At 46.3% G+C, this 22,457-nt stretch overlaps 9 protein-coding genes across 9 annotated transcripts; 4 read left to right on the top strand and 5 right to left on the bottom strand.

Annotated features, from left to right (window-relative positions):
* Positions 1 to 46: 46 nt before the first annotated feature.
* On the top strand, positions 47 to 1,190 carry I206_105482 (cytosolic Fe-S cluster assembly factor NBP35; the record flags this gene model as incomplete). Its single annotated transcript, XM_019155361.1, has 3 exons — positions 47 to 154; positions 218 to 445; positions 516 to 1,190. 3 exons carry the CDS (start codon positions 47 to 49, stop codon positions 1,188 to 1,190), a joined length of 1,011 nt encoding a protein of 336 aa, XP_019011515.1.
* Positions 1,191 to 1,298: 108 nt separating this feature from the next.
* On the bottom strand, positions 1,299 to 2,951 carry I206_105481 (uncharacterized protein; the record flags this gene model as incomplete). The annotated part of the gene is made up of 7 exons (XM_019155362.1): positions 1,299 to 1,571; positions 1,623 to 1,820; positions 1,869 to 2,093; positions 2,155 to 2,244; positions 2,288 to 2,423; positions 2,475 to 2,667; positions 2,720 to 2,951. The coding sequence occupies 7 exons, from the start codon at positions 2,949 to 2,951 to the stop codon at positions 1,299 to 1,301; spliced, it is 1,347 nt and encodes a 448-aa protein (XP_019011516.1).
* Positions 2,952 to 3,377: 426 nt separating this feature from the next.
* On the top strand, positions 3,378 to 11,006 carry I206_105480 (uncharacterized protein; the record flags this gene model as incomplete). The annotated part of the gene is made up of 16 exons (XM_070203137.1): positions 3,378 to 3,855; positions 3,935 to 4,589; positions 4,640 to 4,915; positions 5,312 to 5,954; positions 6,009 to 7,695; positions 7,794 to 8,506; positions 8,788 to 8,919; positions 9,075 to 9,275; positions 9,323 to 9,569; positions 9,846 to 9,970; positions 10,118 to 10,242; positions 10,300 to 10,387; positions 10,476 to 10,512; positions 10,568 to 10,668; positions 10,710 to 10,868; positions 10,971 to 11,006. 16 exons carry the CDS (start codon positions 3,378 to 3,380, stop codon positions 11,004 to 11,006), a joined length of 5,703 nt encoding a protein of 1,900 aa, XP_070059238.1.
* A 76-nt stretch (positions 11,007 to 11,082) lies between these two features.
* Positions 11,083 to 12,158, bottom strand: I206_105479 (60S ribosomal protein eL6; the record flags this gene model as incomplete). Its single annotated transcript, XM_019155364.1, has 4 exons — positions 11,083 to 11,196; positions 11,254 to 11,464; positions 11,527 to 11,827; positions 12,077 to 12,158. The coding sequence occupies 4 exons, from the start codon at positions 12,156 to 12,158 to the stop codon at positions 11,083 to 11,085; spliced, it is 708 nt and encodes a 235-aa protein (XP_019011518.1).
* Positions 12,159 to 12,664: 506 nt separating this feature from the next.
* Positions 12,665 to 13,633, top strand: I206_105478 (uncharacterized protein; the record flags this gene model as incomplete). Its single annotated transcript, XM_070203136.1, has 4 exons — positions 12,665 to 12,795; positions 12,840 to 13,182; positions 13,231 to 13,345; positions 13,404 to 13,633. 4 exons carry the CDS (start codon positions 12,665 to 12,667, stop codon positions 13,631 to 13,633), a joined length of 819 nt encoding a protein of 272 aa, XP_070059237.1.
* A 10-nt stretch (positions 13,634 to 13,643) lies between these two features.
* On the bottom strand, positions 13,644 to 14,919 carry I206_105477 (uncharacterized protein; the record flags this gene model as incomplete). Its single annotated transcript, XM_070203135.1, has 5 exons — positions 13,644 to 13,697; positions 13,750 to 13,816; positions 14,035 to 14,303; positions 14,502 to 14,626; positions 14,682 to 14,919. 5 exons carry the CDS (start codon positions 14,917 to 14,919, stop codon positions 13,644 to 13,646), a joined length of 753 nt encoding a protein of 250 aa, XP_070059236.1.
* Positions 14,920 to 15,677: 758 nt separating this feature from the next.
* On the top strand, positions 15,678 to 19,317 carry I206_105476 (uncharacterized protein; the record flags this gene model as incomplete). The annotated part of the gene is made up of 8 exons (XM_070203134.1): positions 15,678 to 15,864; positions 15,916 to 15,933; positions 16,165 to 16,366; positions 16,558 to 16,591; positions 16,804 to 17,565; positions 17,620 to 17,769; positions 17,819 to 17,968; positions 18,076 to 19,317. The coding sequence occupies 8 exons, from the start codon at positions 15,678 to 15,680 to the stop codon at positions 19,315 to 19,317; spliced, it is 2,745 nt and encodes a 914-aa protein (XP_070059235.1).
* A 26-nt stretch (positions 19,318 to 19,343) lies between these two features.
* I206_105475 (uncharacterized protein) lies at positions 19,344 to 20,195 on the bottom strand (the record flags this gene model as incomplete). Its single annotated transcript, XM_070203133.1, has 5 exons — positions 19,344 to 19,424; positions 19,574 to 19,668; positions 19,787 to 19,850; positions 19,965 to 20,091; positions 20,146 to 20,195. The coding sequence occupies 5 exons, from the start codon at positions 20,193 to 20,195 to the stop codon at positions 19,344 to 19,346; spliced, it is 417 nt and encodes a 138-aa protein (XP_070059234.1).
* A 129-nt stretch (positions 20,196 to 20,324) lies between these two features.
* I206_105474 (uncharacterized protein) lies at positions 20,325 to 22,149 on the bottom strand (the record flags this gene model as incomplete). Its single annotated transcript, XM_070203132.1, has 7 exons — positions 20,325 to 20,579; positions 20,634 to 20,686; positions 20,908 to 20,962; positions 21,024 to 21,124; positions 21,332 to 21,950; positions 22,003 to 22,068; positions 22,147 to 22,149. 7 exons carry the CDS (start codon positions 22,147 to 22,149, stop codon positions 20,325 to 20,327), a joined length of 1,152 nt encoding a protein of 383 aa, XP_070059233.1.
* Between the last annotated feature and the right edge of the window lie 308 nt (positions 22,150 to 22,457).

Below are 22,457 nucleotides of genomic sequence, written 5' to 3'. Positions count from 1 at the left end.
ATGTTATTCTCTCTTCGAAATATACCTCGTCCAACATTAATCGACAATGATAGCAGTACAGCACCCACTACCTCCGCCATCCCCTATCCCTCTAGGACCTACATCTACTGTCTTGCCCACTTCGGTGCCAGATAATGCACCGGAACATTGTCCAGTTAGTTTGTGTTTCTGCCTTGCCACTTCACTATGCTGTTTACTGACTGTTTTTGTTGAACAGGGTGTCGAGTCAACGCAAGCAGGAAAGGCAGATGCATGTGAAGGATGTCCGAATCAATCCGTCTGCGCAGAGGGACCAAAAGGGCCAGATCCTGACTTGCCGTTGATCAGAGAAAGGATGAAATCGGTCAAGAGGAAAATATTGGTCTTGTCGGGAAAAGGTGGTGTAGGCAAAAGCACCTTCTCAGCTGGACTTTCATGGGCATTAGCAGCGGATGAGGAATGTCAAGTGAGTCCAGTCCCTCATCTCCCTCTCTCTATCCAAGCATCATGAGTGGATAGAGCTGATCATGCATCAGACCGGAATCATGGATATAGATATCTGTGGACCTTCCATTCCTCTACTGATGGGTCTATCATCTTCCACTATACACACATCATCTTCTGGCTGGTCCCCAGCATATGCTCTCGATAATCTCGCTGTCATGTCGATCGGATTCCTACTACCTTCCAGCTCAGATGCTGTAATCTGGAAAGGTCCCAAGAAAAACGGATTGATAAAACAATTCTTAAAGGATGTCGAATGGGGAGATTTAGATTATATGGTTGTTGATACTCCCCCTGGAACGTCAGATGAACATCTTTCGATTGTTCAATACTTGAAAGAAACAGGTATAGATGGAGCTGTATTAGTTACAACACCTCAAGAAGTAGCTTTACAAGATGTACGAAAAGAAATTGATTTCTGTCGTAAAGTTGGAATACCAATTTTGGGTTTAGTAGAAAACATGTCTGGATTCGTTTGTCCAAAATGTAAGAACGAAAATGAAATTTTTGTACCTACGACTGGTGGAGCGGAGGCAATGGGAAAAGAATTGGGTATAGAATTATTAGGAAAAGTACCTTTAGATCCGAGGATAGGAATGACTTGTGATCAAGGAATGAGCTTTTTAGATGAGTATCCGGATAGTCCAGCAACAACTGCTTATTTGGATATTGTACAGAGGATACGAGAATTATTAGGTGACGAATAGATGTGATAGATTGATTGTTTTTTGTTGTATGCATTTTTATCATATTCTGACTGGGGGCCATATTACAAAGATGATCGTTATATGCATACAAGTAAAGCTGAATTGAAATTAGTCGTCATCTACATCTTCTTCGTGTACTGCTGCTTCTATCTTCTGGGCTTCTTCGTCTAATTCTACGTCTTCATCTTGGATCGCTTCTCCTTGTAATTCTGCCATGTTATCTCCTCCCCTTAGCCTCCTCAACTCCGCATTTGCCCATGTTGGATCAGCCACCTTGCCTCTGGCTTGGTTGCGGGTATCGTTCTCATCCTCCCCAGGTTGACGATAACCTACTACAGCTTTGTCCCATAGATCGGCAGACTCGGCGACCTCATCTCGACGCTGTAGCGTAGATCAGCGAATATTGCACCAAATAGAATCAATATAGCTCACCTTCGCCCTGGTCTTCCGCAACAAAGTCTTGAAATCGATCCCATGATAGTATACACCCTTTCTCTTCTTTTTTGGGCGTTCATCTATATCTTCTTGGTCCTCTTCCTGATCACCTTCTTGGAACGACAACAATATCTCTTTGGTTGTCGGAGCGGTCGATAAAACCTCGTACATTCGTATTCGATCGTATTGCACATGCTAATTTGAGATGAGTAATCTGAAATATTTTTGCGTAAAGCCACTTACTGGGAAGATCTCTGTGAGAGCAGGATCATTTGGATCTTCGGCAGATACATTGTATATATTTTCCACTTCATCAGGTGATACTGCTTTCTCGTAAGCTTCGTCGAGGCTTGAGAGATCCTCTTCCTTCGGTAAATAAAATTCTATCATTTGTTGATCTTCGTCTTCTCGGATTGGTCGAAGAATAGCTTTCGATAAACGAGGTGAAGATGCAGTAGCAGCTGGATTCTGTCGTGTCAAAGAACTTGATTAGCTCTGGTCGACCCATGACCCAGCTATGTAGACTTACGATAGCTGTTGCTGCTGAAGGACGTTCAGGGAATCTGACAAGTGCATATGTGTTTGACCAGGTATCTATATCTGGGAGAATGTCATAGCTCTGTGGATGAGAATTAGCTGAGCTCAGTTCTATCAGAACTTACCTCTACGACTCTCAACCCCTTCTTCTTCTTGTCTGGGTGCCTTATATCTTTAGGATCTTGATCATGAAGATCATGAAAGGTTCTCTCAATCGCTATAATTTGAGCAGCTTCGGACGCATCTATTACTTCTTCCGCTCTAACATGATATTAGTAACGGATCCGAAACAAAACATTTGCGTGTACTTACTTCGCCTCGGCTGCTTCCTTTCGTCGAGCATTGTTCTTCCGCGTCAAGTAGTTGTTATTTCTCATCCATGATACCTCAGTTGTCACAACAGGCTTAGCTTCACCATTGAGCTCCGGTGGCGGGTTGAAAGGAGCAAGTAATTGGACATCGATTGGGTGATGAATACGACCAGCATCCAAAGTGGGATTCAAACCTGTAACCAGGTCAGTATAGCCTTCGAAGAGAAGATGTAAATGACCACTCACTCTGATCTTGCCCGTCCCAGATTCCGTCATAAGCATTCATATCCAACGGCATACCCATCTCGGAGTCCACTAGCATTGGCAGTTGGGTGCTAGCGGCAAGGTGATTCAAATAGCTCGGCTCTCCTAATCGGTTTATGTCTGTCGAGATGTTGAGCAACTTTGGAGGAAAGGGTGGATTCGGCACGGGGTTCAGGTATCTGACCCGTACAAGCAGATCTGACTTTTTAGACATGATTGGGAAGTATATGGCTGCTCTTCTTGAGTTCACGCTTGATTCGATATGGTAGGTGAGTTATCTGTATTCTGATGAGACTATCATAACATGTCTTATTCTTACTCGAATAACTGGATAATGGAGAAACGGAAGCAACGGAATCAATTGATATTATCATTACAATGATCGAACACGTGGGAGAAGATTGAAAGACGCGCGTGAATTCATTTATCATTTATTATTATATTATTACCTCCACCTTGATTGAGCATTTCATTAACCATTTATTAAAAGACAAATAAAATACAGTCAACCATTCATTCATTACGCATCACTCGTTAATCCTCTTACTCAGGTCATCTTCTCCATGTCTCATCATCCCTCCTTATATTACTGATTGCGACTGGCTTGGTCATCTCTGATCGACAGAGTCTCGCCCTCAAAATGACACCAGACGACATAGGTGATATCGGCTCAGCAACCGGTCAGCAGTTATTAGAAAACCTGATCAAGGAGGGCCTAACACCTTCTGGACAAGATACAGACCCATCAAAGTATCGCAAGCTGATTCAGGTCCTGCTCCAGAACTGTATACTCAAACCACTTTCCCGTGATATACCTCCGAATCTGCAGCAAGCCGAGTATACTCTCACCATTCTGCAACGCCAGACCAAACTTCATCCAGGCATCATGTATTCTGTTACACAACAGGAACAGTCACCTTTCTACTACTGGCTTCTTCCTAGATTAGCACAGGCTGCTGTACACCACATTGAAGATTCTTTGTACGACGATCTGGTCGCCGCAACCGTTAATGCACTTAAAGCTACAGGAAGGAATTCATCCGAGGAAGACGTCAGCTGGGCTAAAGGTCCGAGAAGGCTAGGCATGGTAGTCCGACATATCAATTCATTCTGCCAAGGTGAGGATGTCAAGCAACTTACTAAGCTGATATATAGATGTATTATCTCGCAGGAAAGCGGTACTCTTCGGATATGCAGAATTGCCCGCAAATGCAAACACCTTAATCTTCTTGCTATCCGTTGTCCTGCAAATTGATTCACCCTTCTTGCAATCCATCACTTCAACCTCCGCATCTCTTCTCTCACAGACACACAAATCACTGAAAAGGCCATACCTAGAAAGCCGTTACACAGCTGCCATCACTTCCGCCTTACTAAGAACCCGCTCAATCAACCTTACACAAGGTTGTATATTTGTCTCGAGTCTTACCTCATATGATGAAGGTTTTAAGCGAGAAAAGATTGTCAATTTCTATGAAGCTCTTACCCAGGCAGACCCTGGTATTAAGGCTGAAGTCTGGTGGTCCTTGCTCGATCAGGCTGAAGCCCTCAAAATTGATCAAGACATCGATTTTGCCAAGATATGTTTTCTCGTTACTCCGATAGTGCCATATATATCCTCAAGCATGATAGAAAACTTTATAACGCCTGGGCTATTGCAGAGATGGTCGCTCTCTGCTCAATCTGACAGCCTCAAAGCCGATAGTTTCGGCAAAGCGCTGGGCATTGATGGAACGACGTCAAAGAAGAGAAAGAGATCTAATGACGGAAGCAACACTGCTGTTGCTGTTCAGGGGCTGGCGCTAGGAATTGTGCCGCCCGCTGGTAATATTGAAGCTCTTTCATCAAGAGAGTAAGTCGAAGTCGTTCGAGATCAAGCTGACCACTCAGGAATTTTGCCAGGGTGCACGAGATAGGACCTGGAATAGCCTGTGCAATGGCAGGATGCTCCTCACACGTTGCCCCTTTCTTGCAGACTCTCTCGGATGACATCTTTGACTTTTGGATCAAGCTGGACAGGGATGACGCAGCTGCGGTTCGCACGCTTCTACTCCTTATCGAACATACACCACCGCAAACACTTGCAACGGGAATCCAACTTTCTCGTCGACAACCTGTAGTGGACAAACTATTGCGGCAGACTGCCTCGACGGAACGTCCCAAAAGAATTCTTGCTAGGTGAGTGACGCAAAAACGGTCCAAGCTAACGGCGACAGTCGCATTATCTCCTTATTATATCAAGCTCAATCAGCACACCCAGATCGTAAGGTTGCCGAGAGGAATCGTCACCAAATGATTGATCGCATCGCCAATCACCTCAACGCAGCCCTGGTTGTTCGTGAAACTATCGTGTTACTTCTAGGCGACCTCGGTCGCCATTCGAGCGACGGTCAACTGTGCGCGATCCTCAAGCTTCTGATACAGCAATTAGGGGCAAAGAGCGCTCCATTGAGGAGCCGTGCTTTCGCAGAGGTGAGTAGTGAATGCTGGTGCGCGAGCTAAATATGTGTAGTTGCTTGGTCTTTCAAGATATCATCACAAAACACCTTACACATTGTTGTCGCCTTTTATCAGGCCCATCAGCATCCTGCTTGCCGAGCACATCAATCGATCACCGGAAATGGTAGCTGAAACCATGCAATTTATTGGATTGACAAGGCAGAATTTTCTGGAAACCAATCTCAAACATATACTGCCTGCTTTGATCATGGTCCACAATAAAGATGCCTTGCAACAGGTCGCCAGCATCGTGAAGCAAAAAATGGGTGTGATCTTGACGGATCATGTCTCGCATATTCTTGCACAAGCATTCCTGCACCCTGATAGGACCGATTCTGCGATCAACTTTCTCGTCAAGCTGCTCCAAGATATGATGAGAGGCAATCCTAAAGCGCTATCTAATCTATCAATACCCTCCCTTATGACAGCCTGCATGGTGGATCTCATCGTCATGCTTATTGTGGAACTGGGTGATTCAGATAGGGGTACCAGGAAAGCGGCACAAAACGCTCTTGTAAAGGCCAGTCTACATCAAAGAAAGGACGAGGACGTTGGAGCATTCTTAAAACCCCAGATGCTTGGTGTAATCTCGCAACTGAATGACATGCTCCATGACGTTCAAGGTAAGAAGTCGGTGGAGTATAAACGCAAGATCATTCGAAGTTTCGGATCTTTAATCCGAATCGCAGGGGACTCCATGGCAGGCTTCTCTCCACAAGTGAGTCATCGATGACCTGACAGAGCTGATGTATAGATTATGGCAAGCTTGCAGAGCACCCTAGGTATCCCGGAGTTACGAGAAGAAACTCTCAAGGCTTGGGCATTATTCATTACAACTTTGCGATACTCAGACGTTGGACCTTTTGTAGGGAGAACTACTGGGGCGCTCGTCGCCAATTGGAACACCTTTGATGCCTGCGAACGAGAGATTGCTACGGATATAATCAATAATATCGCTGAGAACGCCAAAAACCTTAGCCAATATGTGGATGAAATAGTGGGACTGGACGATATTAAAGAACTAAAATCGGCGGCGAGCCGACTGACTGCTCAACGACTAAACCACAAAATCCAGGAACATATTTCAAAAGTTCTCGATAGATCGGATAGCAAGAACATCGCAATAGCTACTGCCTCAACGAAGGAGCTCAGGTCTCTCTTAACGAATCGACAGCAGGAAGTCGAAGCGCTGTTAAGAGGCGATACCTTCGATCCAATCATGTCCCGTCTCATGACAAGTCTCCTGGCCACCGCTACTCGCGACGGTGATTGTCAAGAGCTACGAGATCTCAGCTACGAATGTATGGGTATAGTAGGCGCCCTCGATCCAGATCGACTCGGAATACAACCGGATTCCGGCACAATGACTATCGCCGCAAATTTCACTGAAGCAGAAGAATCCAAAGATTTCGCCTTGCATCTAGTCACGGACCTATTGGTAGACGCGTTTCGGGCTACCAATGATACGAAACATCAAACTCACCTTGCATATGCCATTCAAGAATTGCTGAAATTCTGCGGCTTTACTACCAGATTACTCAGCTCAACGGAAAAGGTTAATAGTAAACCGATTCGGGATAGGTGGCTGAAGATCCCAAAAGATCAATTGGAAACTTTGTCACCACTGTTAGAATCCCGTTTCTCCATCTCCGACGCACCCATAAAAAGCTTCTCCCACCCTATCTACTCTTCCGCTCCGACTTACCGAGAATGGCTTCAAAATTGGACTACAGACTTGATCGGGAAAGTCATGTCTATTTCTGGTGATGATATCGCTACTCGAGACAGTAAGACCATATTTGGAGCTTTTCGTGGTGTTCTGAGAAATCAGGATGTTACTGTTGCCCATCACATCCTGCCGCATCTGGTTCTCTATATCCTTCTCTCAGGTTTACCAAATTGGCGAAAGGAGATTTCGTCCGAAATCAACGCTGTTCTACAAGAACAGGTCAATCCAACTGGTTCGGCGGACAAGCGGACGCTTAGTGCTCAAGTGATCTTCGATCTCATGGATCACCTTAGCAAATGGCTTAGACTGTATCGACTCGGCAAGAACGATAGAAGTACTCAGATCAAGATCGTTGAAGACGTCATCGCTGGCATCGATACCGAACTGATGGCTAATGCCGCTCTACAAAGTAAAGCTTACGCAAGATCTCTCAGGAGCTTCGAAGAAAGAATTGTCGGATTAAGGAATATAGGCAAGGACAACTTGATCCTGCAAATTTACTTTGAACGACTACACCAAATTTACTCCGAGCTCGACGAGCCAGATGGAATGGAAGGAGTCTCGGCATTTGTCATCTCGCCATCTCTGGAGCACCAAATAAGGGAGCATGAGAGTACAGGAAGATGGACTTCGGCACAGAGCTGCTGGGAGGTCAGACTGCAACAATCTCCGGACGACGTAACGTATCACGTCGGATTGCTCAAATGTCTTAGAAACTTGGGCCATTATGGTGAGTGATTCAGTCAAGACCGCGCTGATAGACAGACACTTTGCGGACTCACATCCGTGGCGTTTTGAGCCGTCACCCCGAGTGGTCGAACGAGCTAGCGTCCTTTGAAGCTGAGGCGGCATGGATCATTGGCGATTGGGATACTGTGAAGCAAATAGGTGCGAACGGTCCAGCTATAGGTCAAACGCTGCTAGCACTTCACGAAAAGCGAGACGTCCCTCCTGTCTTGCTAGAAGCTAGAAAGACTATAGGTTCAAATATTACTGCCAAGAATTATGGACGGGCTTACGAATCGCTTCTACAATTCCATCTCATCCGGGAAGTCGAAATGATTAATACTCTGAAACAGGAGATCGAAGAAACATCCAACGATATGAATGCACGTGCCGTAAAGCAGAAGGCGATGAAAAGTTTGGTTGAATCTCTTGAAGCAAGATTCAATTTCACTTCTCCTACTTTTCGTGTTCGCGAAGCTTTACTCAGTATCAGAAGGACAGCATTCGGCCTGGCCCACACTCCAATCTCTCAAGCGGAGATAGGAGACGCCTGGATATTGACGTCTAAAATTGCTAGAAAAGCTGGGTACGATCAGACTGCTTACAGCGCTGTACTTCAAGCGAAAGGAGCAGAAGCCCCATTTGCCTTCATTCAGCAAGCGAAGCTCAATTACGCCAATGGCGGTATCTATAAAGCTTTAGCGGATGTCAACAACGCACTAACGCCCTTGCTCAAAGAAGCTTCTGCCAGATCAGACGAACCGATCGACCTGACGGAGGAACGAGATTTTGCTGCGGAGCGCAAACTAGCCAAGGTGAGCCTCAGAATAGCTGAGAGAGCTAACGACTCTTCAGGCGGTCCTTTTAGTAGCTAAATGGACAAACGATGCCGATCGATTTGAACGCAACGATATCATAGAGCGGTATCAGGAAGCAATCGCTCGATCTCATAAGTGAGTGTACCATGGCGGATTCCAGCTGACAGGTAGTGCCGAGTCTCCTTACTATCATCTAGGCCATTATTATGACAGCCTCACTGGCTCACCGGATCAAATGTAGGTGAACATCGTGGGAGACGAAGCTGACAGCCTTGAAGGGCAAATTTCCACTATCACACATGTCACTTCTATTCACTTGCGTTGCACTATGGGGTCAAATACATATATCAGACGATGCCAAGGATGCTCACGCTGTGGCTGGACTTCGGGGAGATCAAGGATGCGAGATTGTGGGTAGAGCTGTATAGAGCATAGCTGACCTTTATAGAACCCCTGACATGGCCGTTCAACTCAGAAAAATCATTGATCTCGTCAACAGAGTGAGAAAGGAATTGCCGACATACCAGGTAAGTCATTGTTGCCATGTTCCAAGCTGACGAATCAGTTCCTTACGGCATTTCCTCAAATCATCTCTCGAATCGTCCACCCGGATCAGCGATCCGCTCTGATATTGAAGAAGATCATGGCATATGTGATCTATAAATACCCTCAACAAGCCCTATGGCCTACAGTGGGAGCTATGCAATCGAAGAGAGCAGAAAGAAAGCAAGCTTGTCAAGAAGTCACAGCGATGGCATCAGCGAGAGTGAGTCTGTCAATTTTGCGAGATGGAAGTCACTGATCAATTATAAGACTCAAACAACCGCGGTTCTGATCAAGGATGCGACGAATTTTTCGAGCATATTATTGCGCTTCACCGATGACAAAGTCGATGATAAGAAACGTCAGATGTCAATGGCCAGCGATTTCTCATATGTGGCAAAGTCCAAAACGAAAATGATATTACCGCTTCAGGATGCGTTGACCTGTTCTCTCCCGACCACTTCAGAAACGGTCAGATCGCACAGTCCTTTCCCTAACGCTCCAGTGTCGATAGCAGGTGAGTTGTCATACGGTACCGATCTTCGCTTACGCTGCAGGTTTCGATGATCGAGTCGATGTCATGCCTTCGCTGCAAAAACCCAAGAAGATTAGCTTCAAGGGTAGCGATGGCAAGACGTATCCCTTCTTGTGCAAACCACACGACGATCTGAGAAAAGACGCCAGGTTGATGGATCTAAATTCGATGATCAACAAATTGCTCAAAAGCGCTTCCGAGTCCCGACGGCGACAACTTTGTGAGTATCCCTGCTCGCGAATACAGCTGATCTGCCAGACATTCGAACGTATGCGGTCATGCCACTTAACGAAGAATGCGGTCTGCTAGAATGGGTCGCAAACACCAATGCATTGAAGAGTATACTTGAAAAGGGATATGGTCGCTACGGAAAGAAGGTTTATGTAAGTGCATCAGATCGCAGGCGAAGCTGACTATGTTAGACGAATGACGTCCACGCTATAAATGAACAAGCGCGCCGGACTTGGTCAAAGGACAAAGAGAACCTAGAACCGCTCATCCATGCTTTCAAAAACCTGATCCTGCCAAAGTATACGCCAACAGTGTTCCACGAATGGTTCTTGATAACATGGCCTGAGCCTTCTGCGTGGCTCGCAAGTCGTTTGGCATATGGACGAACACTAGCAGTAATGTCCATGATTGGCTATGTGCTAGGGTCAGTGCTCATGTTGGTTTGACGAGTCACTCGTAATTGATGTCTGGCCCATTTCAGACTAGGTGACCGACACGGTGAAAACATCCTGTTCGATGGTCTGTCAGGTGACACCGTTCATGTCGATCTAAATTGTCTTTTCGATAAAGTGAGTGCTATACGGCCTTGCCCTTTGCTAATAAGAACAGGGTAAAACATTCGAAATTCCAGAAAGGGTTCCGTTCCGTCTTACACAGAATATGGTTGATGCTCTGGGTGTAACTGGAGTAGAAGGTGAGCATGAAATTTAACAGCTGAAGCTGACCCAGCGTAGGTGTTTTCCGCAAAGCTGCCGAGATTTCAATGGCCATCTTGAGGACTAATAGTGACTCGTTGATGAGTGTGCTTGAGGCCTTTGTACATGATCCATTGATAGAATGGATGAAGAGCGTAAGTTTTATTACAGTCAGTATTTGGCTAATTCTCGACAGGGGAGAAGCAAATCCGAGAAAGACATCAAGGCATCAGCAGACAGAAACCTCAAACCCATAAAAGCCAAATTGAGGGGAATTAGGGTTGACGGTACTGTGCTTTCAGTACCGAGTCAAGTTGAAGCACTCATCAAAGAAGCGACTAGTCAAGCAAATCTGGTAAGTGTCCACTGGTTTCGACTGATCCCGAGTGTTCGAACACCCTTCCCGTGCATATCCTCATGCAGTCCATCTAAACTGATCATCATCTCCTCTAAACAGGCTGCAATGTATGTTGGTTGGGCCCCGTGGCTGTAATCTTTGTACCTGTATATGTCGTAGCGTAATACATGCATCCCAATAATATGACTCATTCCATCAAATCAAACTAAATCTAGAATTTGAGCTCGTGGAATCGGTCACCCTTGGAGAGGCCCCAAGATGCCTTCAAGTATTTGGCGAGGTTATCAACCTTCTTGATAGAAGCGATGAGAGCGGCATCGACGGCCTGGCAATAGAATATGAGCGCCACTTTCCGCAAAATTGATAGAAGGAAGTGATTTACCTTTTGTTCAGACTTCTTCTCTTCTGGGAAAGCCTTCTTCTCTTTACCCTCACCGAAGAATTCTCCCTCCTTGGATCCCTTAGCAGATTTCGATTTGGCGAAGTAGGCATCATTGACGGTTTCGGGGATAGAAACATCGGCGGTGTCGACTTTGGTGGAGGTAGCAATAACGTAGGCTTGGCTCACTCGTCTAAGAGGTACACCGTTGATCCTGATTTTAAGATCTCGTATCAGTATGTGGAAGTTCCCGACCAGAAATACCTGAGTACTCACTTGAAAGGACCAGAAACCAAGAGCAAACCAGAGTCGAGTTGCTTGAGGAAGACAACTCGCTTACCAGCGAATCGACCGGCAAGGAGGATCAAAACGGTACCAGGGGTGATAGAAGCTCGAAGAGCAGTCTTTCCAACGGTCTTTCGGGAAACCTTTGGCTTCTTGACATCCTCGGCTGGGTAGTATTTGGAAGCTTTGTTGGTAGGAACTAATCGCTTCTCTCCGTTTGATTTACCACCAACGGTCTTCTCGGTGTGGGCAGGAGCCTCGGTCTTAGCAGGGGCGGTAGAGGTTTTCTTTCCTATTAATCCAGAAAAGCACAAGTCAGAACACATACGCTATAAAACACTCCAGTCCGTCATGGTCGTTCATTCCGTTCCAATCCAAATCTACATCCACAACATCCTTCTTCGATTTAGCAGGCGATGTCTATATGCTAATTTTCTCTCCTTTACTATTTCTCCTATAAAGACAAAGTCCATCTCTCCCACTCCTCTGCTAATCTTTATGTCGACCGAATCGTGAAGATGAATCCAAAGCTATAACGTACCCTTGTAAAGACCCCTCTTGGCGGCTACTTGAGACCTGGAGAGTCGGCCTACGTTGGGAGCGATTTCCTTAGATCGAGCCATCTATAATATTTATTGATAGGTTAGCTACAAAGGTTTGGGGGTGATGTGTGATGTCGTTGCGGTAGAATGATGATTGATATTCACCTTTTTTGAATTTTGTTGAAGGATGAAGAAATCGATTGCTAACCTCGAATTAACGATTTGAGGTAAATGACAGTCAGGCAGTCAGGCAATCAGCAAGGGAACAAGCGAATGGCACTAGGACAGAGGTCCCAACAGAGTATTGAGTATCGATAGCAGAGAGACAAGAGTAGGCTCACAAGCAACGGCATACAAACAGAGTCACTGCAACCATAACACGCTGAATTCCCCTGATGAGACATGTGGCACATGTCAAGAATATCGGATTTTGGTCAAGAAAAACTTAAATCCGACGAACACGGTTGCGGCAATCACCGCTTTTAGACCCTCCTTGTGGATCCACTTTGTTGACATTTACGATTTTCGATGACAGAGCAATTCCTACCCATTGCATGATTCGGTGCATTATATCGCTTCTCTCGGTCATGTCAGATCCCAACTTCCCTCCCAATCTCGATATCGAGCCGCTCTTGCTTGGACTTACTCAGGATACGGATCTTGATACCAAGCAGCAGAGAAATGCGATAGCAACCTATGGAATTGCCGGACGAGTCTGGTAAGATAGGCATACATTCAACAGTCTAAACGCTAATTTTTAAGGGAGGCTACACGACCTTTGCTTGAGTACTTCACACCCTCTCATTGTTTCGATCCACCTTGTTCTCTCTTTCTTCCCGAGTCGCTCAAGCCCCATCGTATAGTGGAGCTTGGTTCAGGTCAATCCGTTGCTTCGTTGCACCTTGCGGGATATCTTGATCAGAATGATCTCATTGTCACTACCGATCTCCCCGAAGTCATACCACTATGCGAACAGTCTATAGCAGCTTGGAATCCCCCATCGACCACTCACGCTCGTGTAATTGCTCAGCCTCTCGCTTGGGGCGAAAACCCTTCGCATCTTTTCAAATATGGACCATTCACACATATCCTCATGTGTGATTTGGTGAGTCATCTGGTCATGATCGGATTATCCGTCTAACACGTGTGATAGATTTACTTCCCAAATCTTTACCCGCCTCTTTTGCATACGCTGTTACAATTGACCGAGCCACTCGAACCGCTGCTAGCTGAAGCGGAAACGTTCGGACCGGAAGTTATACTGTCCTGTGAGTACTCTAGGTAGGTCCATCATGGCTAATATTATAGATACATCTCGGACTCTAGCTCTAGAGGAATCCTTCTTCGATTCCCTCGCTCTATATTTCCAGACTACACCGGTCAGAGGTGGCGATTGGGAAGCCAAGGTGTTTCTCTGTAAGCGGTGGAAAGTTACAGAAGAATGGTCATTACCCGACATTAAAGACGTAATGAATGGAGGAAAAGGTGTCGTAAGGGGCCGAAGCTTTGGTCTAGTCGATGATTTGTTCGGCGCTCTGGAATGGGATGATGACTAGCTGGAAGGTGTTACAAAAAATACTCGATGGCTTTTACTTGTTGTTGTTGATTAGGACCATCCCTCTGTATTTCTAGATCAGCAAAGCTCAATGTATTCATATACAACGTCACGCACCTCATTCTCGGGAGCAGCATTGAAGACGTTGAAGTAACGTCGCCCTCCAGGCGACACTTCCAGTATACTAGCCATGTTGCCACACCGATAGCAGTAATTTGGGGCGCTCCATACAGTACTGAGTTGATCGTTATACAAGACGGAGTATCCTTCCATGCAGAGTTGATGCGCCCGTAAGACGTGGTTCATCCCGTTTAAGTTGAGAAACTTCTTGACAATCGATGCACCAAATGTATAACCCGCACCACTAATCATCAGCAATGTTCGAAGTGATATCAGACTCACCGAGGACTGATCGCAAAATCCTCCTTTTCCGGATCAGGATCGGACCATACTAAATCCGCCATTGGCCCTTCATGCGGTATCTCTCGAAATCGATCGATGATCTTAATTTGGTCAATATGGTGTATCGACGGACTGAGACCACCATGGACACAAAAGATCGCATCGTCGATGACAACACTTAGCGTCAAAAAGTCGAACATGTCGGTGAAATATTGCCAGACAGCAGGCGATCCGTATTTACGGGTACATTCGAGGTAAAAGCCGTATGTCTAAAGAGATATAAGCGTTGGTCATCTTCTGAAGGCTTTGCATCAGATTTCCGTTCTCTCTATCCACCTCAGCACCGGGTTCCTCTGTGAGTATACCTCTGTCATGCCGAGACGGATTGTTCTCCATTGGCCTGAGGCCTCAGAGTCCTCTTTTGAAATTTTTCATCACGCGCAAAGCCGTAAAAAGGATGAACCAACCTGGGTGACAGCTCTGGATTCATGGTTCCCTCTGATCAGATGAATCCGTTCCGGATATCGAAGCTTCAAGCAGGTAAGGAGAGATATCGTTTCAACAGAATGTAAACCCCGATCAACATAGTCGCCTAAAAATACAGAAAGTCAGCAGCGCAAAGCCGTATACATGAAGGTCTAACCTACCTAAGAACAAGTAATTAGTATTCGGAGCTGATCCGCCTATACGAAATATCTCTATCAAATCGTGAAATTGTCCATGTATGTCGCCGACGACCGTTATAGGAGATGCGACGTGGACGACATTGCTTTCCCTCATCAAAACTTCTTTGGTCTTCTCGCATATTTCCCTTAACAAAGCTTCTCCTAGAAGTTGCTTGTCTCGAAGACGATCGATGCAAGCATCGAGATCGAACGGTGCCATTCATGGACTACGAAGTTGGGGGCGAAAGTATAGGAAGAGTCGGATGACGAAGCAATCTTTCAAGGGGTATCGCGGCGAGTGGAAGCCAGAGGGTATATAAAATGCTGGATGTCTGGGATACCCTCTAGAGAATCGTTGGAAGCAGTGACCTATTCCTTTGTACTTGTATAGCTATTTCATCGAGTTTATCGATCAATGACCATGCTCGACAAAGTTAGATGAACACCAGACAGTGTAGAACATGATGATGATGACACTTGACACGTGGGGTATAACAGTATAGTACGTTTGAATATAGGCTCGCAAAGCATAACTCGGACCGGTAAGAATGCCCACAAAAGCAGAGTTACGTAAGATATCCTTTCACCTGTCACTGCTGTTCAGGGACTGATGCATATGCTCAAACGTCATGTCAACTATCAGCCCAATCTAACCGCATCAACAGATGTCTGACTACAAGATAAACATTACACATACCATCTACCTTGCCTCCTTCTTATATCGCACATTTGTAGACGGCTTGAACTTGAATACCCGACAAATCAAATCACTCAAGTGATCGCTTGTTGTTGCCATGTGAGTTTACAAACGACCGTTACGACTCTGAGGCTCGCGATTGTACCGTCCGCGATTGTCAAATTCGTCCTCATTCTACCCTCCGCTTTTCCATCTCGACAAGGCTCGAGGATTCGTTAAGTCCTTTCGAAAGTCTTGCGTTGATGTTTCCAGTACTACCTTGCCAACTGTCACGGGTCGTTATGCTAACCCGCGCTCCTTTCTTCAGGTTCGGTCGTCATCATGCCGATTACGACGACTATCCTTCTGTCCGAGCCGCAGCAAGCGGGGCGAATCACCAGCCAACAAGGCCAGTGGACAAAGATAAGACAGAGTCAGAACTCACTGTGAACATCAAGAAAGCTACTAGTCCAGAGGAGACTGCCCCGAGTAAGTGTGAATACTCTACCATTACGAGCTTTCGCTAAATGATTCATGTAGAGCAAAAACACGTCAGAAGTGAGTTAAATTTGCAAGCTTGCCGAGCTGACTTATAGAATGTATCGTGTACACCTGGGATTATCACTCCTCATTATCGGTCTGGAACGGCCTTAGGACTCAACCTATCCTCGCAGATGAGGTGCAAACGTTCAAAGCCCTCATCGTAGTGCACAAATTGCTTCAAGAGGGACACCCAGTCGTAAGTCTTGGACCTTGGGGGACTACTGCTAATCTTTCAGACTATCAAAGAGGCCCACGCCCAAACGGGATGGCTGGAAACATGCGGACGAACAGTTGGCGATGGAGGCAAAGGCTATGGAGGAATCATCAAAGCGTACACGTCGTTCCTGCTCTCGAAGCTCCGATTCCATCGACATCATCCCGAATTCAATGGTCTTTTCGAATACGAAGAATACATTAGTTTGAAGAACATTGACGATCCAAATGAAGGGTGAGTGAAAGTCATTGAGATGTGGGCTGACGCCTTGCAGGTATGAAACAATTACCGACCTCATGACACTCCAAGATCAGATTGAATCCTTCCAAAAACTCATATTCGCCCAATTCCGAGGGTCAGCGAATAACGAGTGCCGAATATCCGCCCTCGTACCTTTAGTGAAAGAGAGCTTTGGAATCTATAAGTTCATCACCAGCATGCTTCGGGCTATGCACAGAAGTGAGTGACGATCTTACTTGGGCTTTGCTGACTGTACAGGGACCGACGCTATGGACGCGTTACTCCCCCTTCGAGAACGTTACAACGCTCAACACTACAATCTGCGAAGATTCTACTATGAATGCAGTAACTTGAAATATTTGACTGGATTGATCAATGTACCGAAACTCGGTCAGGTGAGTCGCTACTGAGCGAAAGGAGCTGACCTGCAGGAACCCCCCAACTTGATCGACAACGGTACAGCGCCTGAGCTTCCTGAACGCCCACCCACTGAGAAACCTCAAGCTCGCCAGGAAACCCCTCGACCTTCGTCCCCTCAAGCTACTCAAGGCGAGATTGACGAGCAGCGACGTATGTTAGAAGAGTACGAGCGAAAGCAAGCAGCGCTTGTGGCTCAACGAGAGGGCGCACAGCGCCGACAAGAAGAGGATAAACGTCGACAAGAGGCTGAATATGCTGAACAGCAACGATTGCAGCAGGAGAGGGAACGACAAGCACAGGAGCAATTGCTCCGAGAGCAGATGAACCAGCAGTACAATCAGCAGCAACAAGGTCAAGTTGGTCAACTTCAGCAAGAAATGCTTGCCATGCGAGGTCAATATGAGCGGGACCAAATGCTGTTAGAGCAATATGATCGACGAGTCAAATCACTCGAGAGCGAACTGGGTCTCATCGGAGCGAACGTAGGAGCCCAAATGTCGGCCAAAGATGAACTTATTTCACAGCTGCAGAAGCAGATCGAGATATGGAGAAATAAATACGAAGCTCTCGCCAAGCTCTACTCTCAACTCCGAGGGGAACACCTCGATCTCCTCAACAAATCAAAGGGTTTCCAGCTTAAAGCGAACTCCGCTCAAGAGGCTATTGACAAGATGGAGCGTATGGAAAGAGACGTCAAAACCAAAAATTTGGAGCTTGCTGACATGATTAGGGAGAGGGATAGGGCGAGGTACGATCTTGACCGCTTGAAATCTGTATGTTATCAGTTTGCAGGTCTTGGATGACTCCTTTGCTGACGACTCTGGCAGAGTCACCGCGAGGAGATCGACCGACTTAAGCGGGATTTATCGTTCGCAAACGAAAGAGCGGAAGACGCTTCCCGTCATAAGAGCTCAGAGGTATCTGGTGTGATGGCCAAATACAACCGTCAACTCACAGAACTCGAAGATTCGTTGCGAGTACGTGTCCTCAACCCCTACTGATGCTCACCTGCTGATCGTCTGCTAGGCCAAACAAATGCAAATCGACGAGCTGCTTCACAAGATCGATGCTAAGGACAGCGAAGTCTCCAGGACAATCGAGGAGAAAGAACAAGAGCTTTTGATTATGCAGGAAGGAATGGACTCTACACTCAAAGAGCTGAGCGATCTTCGATTGGTGAGTGATAGTCCAGAGGGACCTTTGCTCACAATCATCAGACTTCCGGCGACACCAGCCAAGCATTCGATGCTCAAGTCGACACCCTCATTCTCGATCATCGAAAGGAGCTCAACGCAATCATCGACTCCATCCTCCAAGCGTGCATGCAAAAGGTTGATGATGCCATATACGAGCTTGAATCGCCGACACAAACTGGTAATACCACTGCAACTCCTGAATATACCCTGTCAATGATTGAAAAAGCCATGACCAATGCGACTGAATTCGCTTCGACCTTCAACTTGTACTTAGGCAGAAAAAGCGGAGGAGGGCACGTGGACGTCATCAAGGCAGCGAATGAGCTGGCACAGGCATTATCAGAGACCCTTGTCAGTGCCAAGGGGATAACGCGTTTCGCTGAAACCGATGAGGCATCCGATAAATTGGTCAAAGTGGCCAAGGAAGCCGGTGACTCTGGATACCGATTCTTCCTCAACCTTCAGTCGTTCCGATTACTTGCGGGCGGTAAAAGCGAAGAGGCCGCCCTCAGAAATAACGCTGAAACTCGTGGAGCTCTATCGAAACTCTCCGACACTGTCGAGAAATTCATTCCCAAAGCAAAAACATCGACCCTTTCCCAAGCCAATGGTGATATCGGGGACATCGTGTCTCAAGAAATGCAAAACGCTGCCAAGGCGATCGAGCAAGCTACACAGCGTTTACAAGCACTCATGGCTCAACCGAAGAGCAATAAGTACACCTCTCTTGATGTTCAAGTTCATGATGCGATTCTCGAGGCAACTCTTGCGATCACTAACGCCATTGGTCGACTTATTCAAGCCGCTACCGAGAGTCAAGAAGAAATTGTGCGAGAAGGGAAGGGATCAAGTACTACTCAGCAATTCTACAAACGTAACAATCGTTGGACTGAAGGTCTTATTTCCGCTGCCAAGGCTGTCGCTTACGCTACTGGTCTTCTCATCGAAAGTGCCGATGGTGTCATTTCGGGAACTCATTCGCTTGAACAATTGATTGTCGCTTCAAACGAAGTATCTGCCGCTACTGCTCAATTGGTGGCTGCTTCCCGAGTCAAGGCGTCCCTCATGTCCAAGACACAACAACGCCTAGAATTGGCTGCCAAAGCTGTCACAGATGCTTGCAAGGCTCTGGTCAAGCAAGTCAAACTTATCTCCAATAAGCAAGTTGATGACGAAGCGGTAGATTATAAGGCAATGCCCTCTCATGAGTTTAAGGTCCGCGAAATGGAACAACAAGTCGAGATACTCAAATTGGAGAAGGATCTTGGTGCGGCCAGAAGAAGGCTGGGAGAGATGCGTAGAGCAGGTTATCATCAAGAAACGGATTAAATACATGTTTGTAGAATGTTGTCATGCTATATACCCAGTAGCCTTCTCACCTGTTCACGTACCCTTCTCTCAAATTCCGGCTTGTTGTCACGATACAGCTTGCAACACTAAAGACGTAAAGATCAGCCAATATATTACTTCGCCAGCTCTGTGACATCACATCACACTAAAATTGCCTAGCTATCCGTGTCATACTAGGTCACAGAGGGACATCGATCCCCGTATTCCTACTTGAATCACGAGCCGATGAACTCACTTCAACATCCGCCCCACTTTCTATATTTGGCTCAGCGAGCATACTAAGTACACTGAGAAGCACACTTCGTACACCTTGAACAGGTGACCATCTCTCTGACGCGGACTCGTAGTGCAGGGGATCGTCCCCGGGTGGATGTAAGATGGAAATGCAGACAACTCCGTTGGGATAGACTACACGTATATTAGTCAAGATCAAGGCCTAGTGACTCACTGTTTGGATGCAGTAAGGGGGGATCGAATGTCATGGTGAAAGGGTTGAGGGGATAATCGGCGGGCTAAACGGTATTAGCTAAATCCACTTCAAGGTTTACTCACGAAAACTAGCTTTGCAGCGAAAACCCCTCCTTCCTGATGTCGTCAGCGCATGGTTCGATCTGTACTTCACTCACATATGGTGTTCCCTCTGGCCCTTGAATCAGAGCTTCCCATTCTAGCATGTTGTCTTCCGTCACCGGTCCCGCAGTGATAGTGTCTTGTAGCGGATCCGCTGTCAAGTCCCGGTACTCCTTCATCAACCTGCATGATGTCACGTCAACAAGTGTGCATATCCATCTTGGATATCGTACTCACCGGCGAGTAGCCGTCGACGTCTGCGCTCGAGTATTGTTATTACTGAACATACTTGGGCCATTTAAGGTCTGTAATGACGGTGTCGTAGAAGTACCAACTTGACAACACAATATTAATCATTACTGACTGCAGGACAAAGGTGAGTGGCCAACGCAACGTCTAACGTGTGGAGGTCAGGGTCACGCGTATGCAAATAAATGTTGCGAGTGAGCGGGAATCTTATTATCAGAATGCATTTCTTGTCTACATAAATGGCTATCACTTCTTCCACATGCACCTCGGCATGAATTTCTATGCCCAATCGCGTACGCTCCGCTTGAGACATCTACAAGTAAAGTCCGGCGGGCTAGGCTGTCAGCTTTGTCGCTGTGTTTATAACTCACAGTGTTCTCGTCCTTCCTGTACAGAACCTTTTCTCGCGCGGAAGTGAAATCCTGAAGCAACATCATCAGGTTGGGGCGATACAAGCAATTATAGGTACTACTTACGACTTTTGTCACTCGCATTCGTCGCTCTCGAAGTGCCAAAAGACCGGCCTCGGCTGATTATCAGCAAAGTTCAACCAAGTTCGAACTCACTGCACACAGCCTTGATGTCCGCTCCAGACAGGTCGTCCTTGGTCATGACAAGCTCCTCCAAATCGACATCGTCAGCGAGAGACATCCTTGAGGTATGTAGCTTGAAGATATGACGTTTGGTCTTGGCGTCGGGTAATGGGAATTCTGGCATTATTAGCTCCTACATCGCACTATCGAGACTCACCAATTTTTCTGTCTATTCGTCCTGGACGGATCAATGCAGGATCCAGTGATTCAATCTGCGAGGGGATGGAAGTACATCAGCACGATTTCGTTACTGTGGCACGAGACACAACTGACTCGATTTGTAGCCATGATCACTTTGACGTCCCCACGCGTATCAAACCCGTCTAATTGATTCAACAGCTCCAACATGGTTCTTTGGATCTCTCGTTCACCTCCTGAGGATGAATCGTAACGTTTGGTACCAATTGCATCAATCTCATCAATAAAGACAATACTTGGTGCGTTTTCTTCAGCAACTCTGAATAGTTCTCGTACCAACTTCGGACCATCTCCTAAGTATTTCTGAATGAGCTCAGAACCCACAATACGCAAGAACGTTGCGGAAGTTTGATTGGCGACTGCTTTAGCGAGAAGCGTTTTACCAGTACCAGGAACACCATACAAAATGACACCTTTAGGTGGACGGATACCCATTTCCTCGTATAATTCGGGATGTGTAAGTGGGAGTTCCACAGATTCCTTGATTTCCTGAATTTGAGTTTCTAAGCCACCAATGTCCGCATAACTTTCGGTTGGTGCTTTATCAAGCTTCATAACGGATACCATAGGATCGGTATCATCGGCGAGAACACCGACGACAGCGTGAGTCTTGTGATGTAGAAGCACCGAGCATCCAGGTTCCAAGAGATCTTTATCGACGAAGGACATGATACCAACGTAATACTCTGGTCCATTTCCGACAGACACGATGGCATGATCGTCATCTATTATCTCCTCCAAGCTTCCAACTCCCATTGGTGAACCTCTCAAGTCCTCTACTCTTGTTCGATCGGCCGCAGTACGATCTTCACCAGAAAATGATGCTTGATTGGCGACAAATTCCTCTTCCATCAACAAGTAATCCTTGATTCGTTCCATCTTGAGCATCTTGAGTTTACATCTGGTCGTTGGGTAGACAGGAGGAAGACGAGACGAGGCGTCTGGACCTCTCTTCTTCTTTTTCCCGACTCGAGTTGGGATAGGTGGTTCCCATTTTGATTTCTAATGCTCGGTGTAAGCGAGACATTCTGCGAAGTAGGATTGCACAACTTACTTTGTCTTTGTTATCCTTTTGGTCTCGTTTACCTCCTCCAGGCGCACCACTTGATGGAGCTTGACCCTGAGGCAGTGCTAAAAGTTAGCAGATGATTCAAGTCGCATCTTTGGGAATCGTAAAGACCAAATTAGGCAGGCTTACCATGTTGAAAGATATCTAAGTAGCTATAAGGTTTCACAGTTGAAGTACGTTGACAAAGGTGCGCGAGTTCGTTGTTGCTTTGGCAAGTAAATGATTTCTAAGGATGCTACTCTATCTGTGGCTCTCAGAAGGGTTAGAGTTGAAGTCAGGTAGTGATTGTTAATGCGAATTCATCAATCAAAATGAAGATGATAATGATGATGATGATGATAGAGGGCACAACGCGCGTTTCTGAAGGATGATGATTTAATATTACATAATCTCCTTATCCTCCTGCATGCATACACGTGTTGAACACGTTTTTGTCGCCA

This window comes from Kwoniella pini, chromosome 7, assembly GCF_000512605.2.
Source record: "Kwoniella pini CBS 10737 chromosome 7, complete sequence".
Lineage (NCBI taxonomy): Eukaryota > Fungi > Basidiomycota > Tremellomycetes > Tremellales > Cryptococcaceae > Kwoniella > Kwoniella pini.
This window is presented reverse-complemented; position numbering and strand designations above follow the sequence as displayed.